General features: G+C 43.8%; 1 protein-coding gene across 1 annotated transcript in view; it reads left to right on the top strand.

The window, feature by feature from the left end:
* ints8 (integrator complex subunit 8) overlaps positions 1-10819 on the top strand; it is a 31660-nt gene extending 20841 nt beyond the window's left edge. Inside the window, exons 14-27 of the mRNA XM_029657938.2 lie at positions 2057-2187; positions 2301-2411; positions 2698-2902; positions 4525-4646; positions 4896-5080; positions 5266-5359; positions 5446-5507; positions 5664-5782; positions 7703-7806; positions 7954-8004; positions 8107-8180; positions 8278-8342; positions 8430-8473; positions 8639-10819. Of these exons, the coding sequence (XP_029513798.1) occupies positions 2057-2187; positions 2301-2411; positions 2698-2902; positions 4525-4646; positions 4896-5080; positions 5266-5359; positions 5446-5507; positions 5664-5782; positions 7703-7806; positions 7954-8004; positions 8107-8180; positions 8278-8342; positions 8430-8473; positions 8639-8755 (1484 nt within the window). The 3' untranslated portion in view covers positions 8756-10819. The remainder of the gene's footprint in view (positions 1-2056; positions 2188-2300; positions 2412-2697; positions 2903-4524; positions 4647-4895; positions 5081-5265; positions 5360-5445; positions 5508-5663; positions 5783-7702; positions 7807-7953; positions 8005-8106; positions 8181-8277; positions 8343-8429; positions 8474-8638) is intronic.
* Positions 10820-11256: the final 437 nt, after the last annotated feature.

The raw sequence follows: 11256 nt of genomic DNA on the forward strand, positions 1-11256 counted from the left end.
GTAAACAATAAACACAAGTCAATAAAAATAAACAATTTTTAAAGTCTATATACATTGTGTGCAAAAGGCATGAGGAGGTAGGCGAATAATTACAATTTAGCAGATTAACACTGGAGTGATAAATGATCAGATGGTCATGTGCATGTAGAGTATACTGGTGTGCAAAAGAGCAGAAAAGTAAATCAATAAAAACAGTATGGGGATGAGGTAGGTAAATTGGGTGGGCTACTAACCGATGGACTATGTATAGCTGCAGCGATCGGTTAGCTGCTCAGATAGCAGATGTTTAAAGTTGGTGAGGGAGATAAAGTCTCCAACTTCAACGATTTTTGCAATTCGTTCCAGTCACAGGCAGCAGAGAATTGGAAGGAAAGGCGGCCAAATGAGGTGTTGGCTTTAGGGATGATCAGTGAGATACACCTGCTGGAGCGAGTGCTACGGGTGGGTGTTGCCATCGTGACCAGTGAACTGAGATAAGGCGGAGCTTTACCTAGCATGGACTTGTAGATGACCTGGAGCCAGTAGGTCTGGCGACGAATATGTAGCGAGGGCCAGCCGACTAGAGCATACAGGTCGCAGTGGTGGGTGGTATAAGGTGCTTTAGTAAGAAAGCGGATGGCACTGTGATAAACTGCATCCAGTTTGCTGAGTAGAGTATTGGAAGCCATTTTGTAGATGACATCGCCGAAGTCTAGGATCGGTAGGATAGTCAGTTTTACTAGGATAAGTTTGGCGGCGTGAGTGAAGGAGGCTTTGTTGTGAAATAGAAAGCCGACTCTAGATTTGATTTTAGATTGAAGATGTTTGATATGAGTCTGGAAGGAGAGTTTGCAGTCTAGCCAGACACCTAGGTACTTATAGATGTCCATATTCTAGGTCGGAACCATCCAGGGTGGTGATGCTAGTCGGGCGTGCGGGTGCAGGCAGCGAACGGTTGAAAAGCATGCATTTGGTTTTACTAGCGTTTTAAGAGCAGTTGGAGGCCACGGAAGGAGAGTTGGATGGCATTGAAGCACGTTTGGAGGTTAGATAGCACAGTGTCCAAGGAAGGGCCAGAAGTATACAGAATGGTGTCGTCTGCGTAGAGGTTGATCAGGGAATCGCCCGCAGCAAGAGCAACATCATTGATATATACAGAGAAAAGAGTCGGCCCGAGAATTGAACCCTGTGGCACCCCCATAGACTGCCAGAGGACCGGACAACATGCCGTATGACGGATGCTTGGTCCCATGGTGTTTATACTTGAGTACTATTGTTTGTAAAGATGAACCAGAGTTGTGGAGATCTAAAAAAGAATAATAAAAAAATCTGAGGTCTTGCTTGGCTGATTACTTCTGATATTCCCATGATATCAAGCAAAGAGGCACTGAGTTTGAAGGTAGGCCTTGAAATGCATCCACAGGTTCACCTCTAATTGACTCAAATTATGTCAATTAGCCTATCAGAAGTTTCTAAAGCCATGACATAATGTTCTGGAATTTTCAAAGCTGTTTAAAGGCACTGTCAACTTAGTGTATGTAACTTCTGACCCACTGGAATTATGATTTAAGTGAATGCACAAAGTAGATGTCCTAACTGACTTGCCAAACTATAGTTTCTTAACAAGAAATGTGTGGAGTGGTTGAAAAATGAGTTTTAATGACTCCAACCTAAGTGTTTGTGAACTTCCATCTTTGAAAGACAGGGTACTGATGAAGGGACGTTTCTTTTTTTGTGGCGTTTATATTAGCACTGCTGTTTGGCTAAACACAGGTTCCACACATCACTTCGGCAAGTATTCAGAGCTCTGTATGGCAGGGGTGGAGGAGTAGGGGCCAGTGTGGGTTCTTCAAGTATTCAGAGCTCTAGAGGAGTAGGGGCCAGTATGTGGGTTATTCGGTGATTTAGTAGATTATATTTATCATACCTCTTGTCTGTCTTGCATTGAAAGTTTGCCCTCTTGTTAATCTAAAGCTCCCATCAAGGAGTGATGCAGTCTTCTTTCCCATGTATTATGTTATGGATGTGCATTTCCCTCTGATCCTGTGCTTGTCCTTCTGTCCCTGTTTCTCCCCAGCTGCGGCCAGTGTCAACATTGGACAGCTGGAGCAGCAGCTCATCCTCTGCCTGGACGCCCGCCGCATCCGGCAGATCCTAATTGAGCTGCACAGCATGGCCGAACGACCCTTCTGGCGGGTTAACAACAAGGTCAGGGTTCAAAGGTCACCACAGACTGCTTCTACAGCACCTATTATTTTGAATGTTAGCAGGGATTTTGTTAGAATGATACTTACCTGAAACTTTATTCCTTGTCCCTACAGTGGGAAGTTCCTCCAGATTACATCAATGTGATACTCAACATCAAAGACAACCTGACCAAGGATCTGGTGTACATCCTCATGGCCAAAGGGCTTCACTGCATCACTGTAAAGGTCTATCCCTTTCAAATTCTCCATAAAATCATGAGAATTGTGGAATATGAAGTTCATGGGTCAACACAATGTTACTGTTGGTTGATAGATGGGATGTATGCCTTGTCAACAAACCTTGATTTTGTAATACTTGTAGGTCCCATTTCCCAGACGCAGATTAGGCCTAACACTGGACTAAGAAATGCTTTCTTCTTTTTAGTCCAGGAATAGGCTTAATCTGTCTGGGGAAGCCAGCCCATAAAGAACTTGGGTTGATCTCATCTTTGTAATGTTGTTGGTATCCCAGGACTTTGCCCACACGCGGCAGCTCTTCTCAGCCTGTCTGGAGCTGGTGACTGAGTTCTCTCCTAAGCTAAGGCAGGTGATGCTAAACGAGATGCTGCTTCTGGAGGTGCGGGCCCATGAGACTGGGGCTGCTGAGGGTAGCAATGTCAGACCCCCACCCGACCTGGTCAGCAGGGTGCGAGGCTACCTGGAGATGAGGATACATGGTAGGTGAATGGAGAAACAGTGACTTTACTCATGAAATGTTCAAGGCATAAATAAGGAAGCACATGGAATTGAAATTTTGATTTCAGGCCTCGGGTCCCTCAGCATTTTGCCATATCAGTGTCCTATAATGTACAGTTGTGGCAACATATATTGGCACCCTTGCACTTTAAAAAAATAATTCCCTATTTCTTCTGAAATAAATTGAAATAATTTCAACATTGAAGAACCAATTTTGTTTTAATAAACTTCAGTTTAGAATTTTAATTTAAAAATAAAGACAAATGGCATTGGTAGAATATTTGGCACCAAAGAGAGTACTTGGGTACACCGCTTTTGACTGTTCACAAATGCTTCCTGTTGCCATCAATGAGCTCTTTCCAGAAAACTGCTCTAATTCTTCAATGTTTGAGGAGGTGCCCTCCACCAACTGCTGTTTTCAGCTCTCACCATGGTTTATGGATGTGATTCATCCTTAGCTGGCCACTCCAGAACAGTCCAATGTCTGTTCTTGAACCATTCCAGGGTGCATTTGATGTGTGTTGGGTTGTTGTCCTGCTGGAAGACGCACAACCTTCAGAGACACAGATTTGGGATCCTGGGTTGACCATTGCACTCCAAAACATTGTTATAATCTGCTGATTTCATGTTGTCTTGCCCACATTCTAGTCACCCAGTACCAGAGACGGAAAAGCAACCTGGGTCTTCAAGCAGGACAACGACCCCAAACACACACCAAAAAGCACCCAGGAATGGTTCAATAAGAGATGCTAGACTGTTACGTGGCCACTGATGTGTCCTGAGCTGAATTACATCTACAACCTTTGGTGAGGGCTGGCCAAGTGGTGCAGAGGTCTAAGGCACTGCATCGCAGTGTTGCGGCGTCACTACAGCCTGGGGTTCATTACCGGCCGTGACTGGGTGTCCCATAGGGCGGAGCACAATTGGCCTAGCGTCGTCCGGGTTAGGGGAGGGTTTGGCCGGGGGGCTTTATATGGCTCATCGCGCTTTAGCGACTCCTTGTGGCAACCCGGGCGCCTGCAGGCTGACTTCGTCGTCAGTTGAACGGTGTTTCCTCCAACACAACTGTGCAGCTGGCTTCCGGGTTAAGCGAGCGGGTTTTAAGAAGCGCGGTTTGGCGGGTCATGTTTCGGATGACGCATGACTCGACCTTCGCCTCTCCCGAGCCCATTGGGGAGTTGCAGCAATGAGACAAGATCGTAATCACGAAATTGGGGAGAAAAGGGACATTTGAAAGAAATTAAATATAAAATGTCTATCTCAAAACAGCAGTCATTGTAGGGCACCCCTCAAACATTGAAGAATTAGAGTAGTTTGCTTCTAAAAGAGGGCCAAGTTGCCAGTAGAAAGGAGTAGCAATCTCATTGTTGGTTACAAGAAGCGTTTGTCTGCAGTTACCTTGGCCAAGTGACCAATCTCTGGGGTGCCAATAATTTTGCCCATGCCCATTCTAAACTAAAGTTTACAGAAACAAAATTGCTTCTACAATGTTGAAAATTTGACACATTTGTATTTTTCTCAAGTAATTAAGAAAAGGGTGGCAATATATTTGGCCACAACTCTATGTATGCCTATGGTCCCTGTGTGTTTCTTGCCATTCCAGATCTCCCTCTGCGCCAGATAGTAGGGGAGGAGTGTGTGGCCTTCATGTTGAACTGGAGGGAGAATGAATACCTGACACTGCAGGTTCCCCAGCAGCTGGTCATGAACAACCCCTACATCAAGGTACAGGCCTCTCAAAGACTGCACGACACCTCACTATGTATCTGAAGAGGATATAAGATGTGTTTATCATCAGTGTTCTGTGACTGAACCGTATCATAAATACCACACTGGTTATTGCTTTGTGATATTGAGAAGTATTCAATGTTACTTGTGTGCCAGTTAAGTTGTATTGTGTTCTGCCAATTGTGGTCTGTTGATGGACTCAAATCCTTTGCTCTACACCTGTGGCACACCTTTTCACCCCAATAGCTGGGTCAGCTCCTGGCCTCCACCTGTAAGGAGCTCCCGGGTCCTAAAGAGAGCCGGCGTACAGCCAAAGAGTTGTGGGAGGTGGTAGTCCAGATCTGCAGTGTGTCGAACCAGCACAAGAGAAACAGCGACGGACGTGTCAGCCTCATCAAACAGAGAGAGTCCAGTATGGGCATCCTGCAAAGGTAAACGGGCCGGTAGTGATAGATAGTCAATGACCAAATAAACATGATTACACTTAGGTTAACTACTGTTTTAGAACTACAGGTTTCTTCACCTGGCTTAGTCCTCATCAGTTTATACTAAATATTGAGGCAGACATCAATGTGCTAAGTCACCTTCTTGCTGACGTTTCCCATATTATTTTTAGGAGCCGATTCATCACATTCATCAAGAAGCTTCGGGAACCACTGGTGCTGACCACCCTTATCTCACTTTTCGTGAGGTTTCATAGCATAGTGCGGGTAGGTTTGGCCACCTTCCGCACACTGGTGCAGGCTATAACAAAACATGTTCTCTCATGGTTGAACAAATTTGCATCTCTCTACAGGATGATATTGTCAATGAAGTGACAGCAGAATACCTTGCCATTTGGCCATCAACCCTGGCAAAGTATGAACACCTGTTTGGTTCTATATGGCTACAGAATATGGTCCTATTTTCCATTGAGTTCCATTTGATTTTCTAAAAGATAGTCTTCATAAACTCATACGGTGAGAAGACACTTTACTTTGCTACTTACTGTGGTGGATAATGTTTGTCTTCTAGCATGCAGGCTGTGGATGTGGAGGCGGTGGCTGTGACGGTTAAAGAGCTTGTGACCTACGCCCTTACACTGAACCCCAACAACCAGTCCTGGCTCATCACGCAGGCCGACATCTACTTTGGTAAGCAGCACTCAAATGGTGGTAGAGAACCTTACCAGGGGGTGTATGTATCAAGTGTCTGAGTAGTGCTGATCTGGAATCGGATCCCCTTTGTTCATGGATTGTGTATGTGCTATTCAGAGGGGGGATGGGCAGACAAAATATTTGCCTTTGAACAGGGTATGGTAGTAGGTGCCAGAACTGCAACGCTGCTGGGTTTTTCATGCTCAACAGTTTCCCATGTGTATCCACAAATGTCCACCACCCTGTGGGAAGCATTGGAGTCATGGGCCAGCATCCCTGTGGAACGCTTTCGACACCTTGTAGAGTCAATGCCTAGACGAATTGAGGCTGTTCTGAGGGCAAAAAGGTTGGGGGGGGTGCAACTCAATAGTAGGAAACCGTTAATATTTTGTACACTATATATACAATGCATTTGGAAAATATTCAGACACCTTGACTTTTCACATTTTGCTATGTTACAGCCGTAATCTAAAATTGATTAATTAATTTTTTTTCTCAATCTGCACACAATACCCCATAATGACAAAGTGAAAACAGGTATTTAGACAAATATATAAATACTTTATTTACATAAGTATTCAGACCCTCTGCTATGAGACTCGAAATTGAGCTCAGGTGCATCCATTGATCATCCTTGAGATATTTCTATAACTTGATTGGAGTCCACCTGTGGTAAATTCAATTGATTAGACATGGTTTGGAAAGGCACACACCTGTCTATATAAGGTCTCACAGTTGACAGTGCATATCAGAGCAAAAGACAGGAGGATTGTGTTGAGGCACAGATCTGGGGAAGGGTACCAAAACATTTCTGCAGCATTGAAGGTCCCCAAGAACACAGTGGCCATCAAGACTCTTCCTAGAGCTGGCCGCCCAGCCAAACCGAGTAATCTGGGGAGAAGGGCCTCGGTCAGGGAGGTGACCAAGAACCCGATGGTCACTCAGACAGAGCTCCTCTGTGGCGATGGGAGAACCTTCCAGAAGGACAATCATCTCTGCAGCATTCCACCAATCAGGCCTTTTATGGTAGAGTGGCCAGATGGAAGCAACTCCTCAGTGAAAACCACATGACAGCTCCCTTGGAGTTTGCCAAAAGGCACCTAAAGGACTCTGACGATGAGAAACAAGATTCTCTGGTCTGATGAAACCAAGATGGGCCTGAATGCTAAGCGTTACATCTGGAGGAAACCTGGGACCATCCCTACAGTGAAGCATTGTGGTGGCAGCATCATGCTGTGGGGATGTTTTTCAGCGGAAGGGAGACAAGTCAGGATCGAGGGGAAACATAAACGGAGTAAAGTACAGAGCGATCCTTGATGAAAACCTGCTCCAGAGCACTCAGGACCTCAGACTGGGGCGAAGGTTCACCTTCCGACAGGACAATGACCCTAAGCACACAGCCAAGACAACGCAGGAGTGGCTTCAGGACAAGTCTCTGAATGTCCTTGATTGGCCCAGCCAGAGCCCAGACTTTAACCCAATCAAACATCTCTAGAGACACCTGAAAATAGCTGTGCAGCGATGCTCCCCATCCAACCTGACAGTGCTTGAGAGGATCTGCAGAGAAGGATGGGATCAACTCCCCAAATACAGCTGTGCCAAGATTGTAGCGTCATACCCAAGAGGACTCAAGGTTGTAATCGCTGACAAAGGTGCTTCTACAAAGTACTGAGTAAAGGGTCTGAATACTTATGTAATATTTCAGTAGCTGTGTTATAAATTAGCAAAACCTTAAAACCAGTTTTTATTTTGTCATTATGGGGAATTTAAGAATAAGGCTGTAACGTAACAAAATGTGGAAAAAGTCAAGGGGTCTGAAATACTTTCCCGAATGCAAGTTTACAGACCCTAGAACAAGTTTAGTGGGTAGCTAGTTGTCACAGTCAAGTAATGTCCTCCTCTATTTTGTCTCCCCAGTGACCAACCAGTACTCTGCAGCGTTGCATTTCTACCTCCAGGCTGGGGCAGTGTGCTCTGACTTCTTTACCAAGGCTGTGGCTCCTGATGTCTACACTGACCAGGTAGAGAAACCGTCTGGTGTTTTCAAATGGAACTCATAGGGCTCTGGTCAAAAGTAGTGCACCATTTGGCACGCAGACTTGGTGTTTTCTTGTTTAAACACCCAAGATCACTGGATTATTTGTGACGCTGATCGTTTTTCTTTGCAGGTTCTAAAGAGAATGATCAAGTGTTGTTCGATGCTGAACTGTCACACACAGGTCAGACTTCTTTCCAGAAAGTTTATAATGGTTCTTATTGAGATTTGAACTTTGTAAATGTTACATGTTTGAAGGCTATGATCATGGTGTCTTGCTGATTAGGTTGCAGTTCTGTGCCAGTTTCTAAGGGAGGTGGACTACATGACAGCATTCAAAGCTCTTCAAGAACAGAACAGGTATGACAATTTATTGGGAGGGAGGGCCTTGTACACCCAGGCGATGAGATGGAGGGATGGCCCTGTGACTAATATAGGCCTATTTGTTCCATCTTAGTCACGATGCCATGGATTCCTTCTATGACTACATCTGGGACGTCACCATCCTTGAATATCTCACACGTATCCTTTAATCTTTAATGATTTACTTAGGCATTATTAGCAGGCAAGTTAAAACAATGTTTACCCCTTGACTGTGCATGCCTGTAGACATCCACCATAAAAGGGGTGAGGGCGAGAAGAGACAAATTGCTGTAAGTAGAATCTATTTCCATTGAATACCTTAATTCGCTATGGCTCGTCTCCGTCGACAGCCATGTGTCTTTTGGAGAGCCTGGAAGCCCAATCGACAAAACCTTAGGGGTGGTTTCCCGTACAGATTAAGCTTACTCCTGGACTAAAACAGGCTCTCTCCTCAGATCAAGGCGATTGGACAGACTGAGCTGAATGCCAGTAACCCCGAGGAAGTTCTGCAGCTGGCTGCACAGAAAAGAAAGAAGAAATTCCTGCAAGCTATGGCCAAACTGTACTTTTAGATAAAACCGGGCCACCAAACATGTGGGAGACTTTTTTTCAAATAAATGGTTTAACAAACAGAACCACTTTAATAAATTACATTAGCCTTTCAGAAGTATTCAAGTTTACAGATTTTACCTCTGCTCCCATATACAAGAAAATACTCAGTGGACAGTTTTAGGTACACAACCCCGTTCACAAAAATGGTTCACTCTGTGGCTTTTTATAATGCAGGCACAGGCATTCAGTTATTTTTCAATTGAATATTAGTGGGCATGGTATGATCGTTGGTTCCAGTATCTCAGAAACGGCCGCCCCCATGTGCTTTTCACGCACGACAGTGGCTAGGGTTTACAGAAAACGGTGTGACAAACAAAAAATCCAGTTTGCGCCAGTCCTGTGCTCGATGACAGGTCAAAGGGGGGTTCCGATTTGGCACTATATGGGTGTACCTAATAAACTGGCCATTGAGTACATGAAGTTAATGCCATACTCTGCAATTGATTTAAAGGAATAGAATCTTCCAGAAATACAATTCAGAAAACTCATAACTTCACATTTTAATGTTCTGGTAAATTTAAAAAAGTTAAGTACCACACCACAGGCCAATAAACCCATAATACGTTGAGGTAACTTGTCCCCATTACTGAATCGTATGACGGTCCTCATTCAAACCATAACATAAAAAAAAAAAAATTGACCATATGAAATACACTGACTCCTATGCAAAAATGTTCATTAAATGAGTTGGACATCCAGCTCAAGACAAAAACAGCCAGGTCTGGACCCCTTGGTGCAAAGCAGACTGGTCATTCCTTTGGTCCCTAATAATCAACCACAAACCATGTCCTGTATTTGCCTATTAGAATGACAGAGCCAGCTCTTTGCTGTTATCTTCCAAGCGTTAGTTTAGAGTTTCAGACCATTGTTTCTCCAGGCTCAGTGTGTCATGGGCTTCTCTGTGCTGTTGGGGGGAGTCAGGAATTGGTGCTCCAACTCCCTCCTCCTGGCATCCTCCTGAAAAGAAAAAGATACGAAGTGGTTGGCCCAAGCTTAATCCCAATTCACCCATTGAGAATCCTTCCTTGACAACTGTGTTACTTACAGCAACCACAGTATGGAAATTGAAGAAATTAAGTCAATGGTGTCTAAGTACTCACCAGCATGAGTAGGTATCTTGAGTGTGTCTGAATGTTATGCCTGTCCTCAGAGGCTACTTTGATAAAGTCCTTCAACTGTGCCCTGTCACACACAGCAAGCATCTCCACAAAGGGAGCCATCCAGTCAGTAACACAGTCCAGGACATCCCACGTCAGACGGGTGAGAGCGAGAGACCACCGTCTCATCAGTAATCACATTGCAAAAAGTCTCATATTTCCTCCTCAAAAGCAAAACCATAGATAAATGACTTGTAGTTTCTCACCTGATACTTTTTCTACCACTTCATACGGTAGGTAATGACTAACGCTGCAGCCGCCAGCACCCGATACTGATAGTCCAATGAATTGATAAGAGGATGCACAGATCTAAGAGCTGAGAACGACAGGTAAATTGCAAATATGTGCACTGTAGGTAATTTGACTCATTTGGGGTCATAATACAGTACCTTCGGAACGTATTCATACCCCTTAACGCATTCCACATTTTGTGTCAGACCAGGTATTCCCAAACGGGTACGCCATATAAAAATGTGATTCACGTAAAAATAAAATAACATTTTCAAACAGGACTATTCATTTGGTTGAGTTTCTCTCTTGCCTGAGTAGCATCGTTTCACTGCCCAAAATAAAATTAAACCATGTAGTGTTCAGCGAAATAACAACCCAATGTCAAATACAGGTAGCCTAGTCAAATAATTAACATTCAGTGTTGCCAATTTAGCAACTTTTCTCACATTGTCATTGACAGTTTTTTTTATATTGTCTCTTTTTGGTCCATTTAGATTATTAATGTAGATTCTATTAAAATAAATGTAAAAAATGTTATGGTCAAAAATGTAAATGTTTTACTGTGACTTGTTGTTGGCTCCTAAGTGGACCATAAGGTTAAAAACCAAACCAAATCAAATAAACTAAGTAACTCCGCCAGTGTCTTTTTTTTGGGGTCACTTTTGCAGGTCCCAAAGGAGGGTTGGAATTGTGACATAAAAAAAAGAATCGACAGAAGAAAGTTCATTTGTAGTTCTAAACATATTTAGGGTGTTTTTTTACTTGCTTTTTGTCTCTACCATGACGTTATTCCCCTCTCCTACAGCGTCCATCACAATTACATGCACATGGCCAATTATGCAAATTAGGGTATGACGTCATTTAGCGACTATTAGGACGGCCAATAGCTACTTTCCTTACTGAGGACTTGGCAACATTGCAGCCAATCACATTAACCGTTACTCTCTCTCGGGAAACCACTCTTGTGCAGACATATAGAAACGAAACATTATCATTTGAAAAATAAGCCATGGGAGTTTTGAGTGAGAATTAAGATGACTTTCGAGTAGTAAGAAATGTATAAAAGCAACCGA

The sequence above is a fragment of the Oncorhynchus nerka genome, linkage group LG4 (genome assembly GCF_034236695.1).
Source record: "Oncorhynchus nerka isolate Pitt River linkage group LG4, Oner_Uvic_2.0, whole genome shotgun sequence".
NCBI classification, from domain to species: domain Eukaryota; kingdom Metazoa; phylum Chordata; class Actinopteri; order Salmoniformes; family Salmonidae; genus Oncorhynchus; species Oncorhynchus nerka.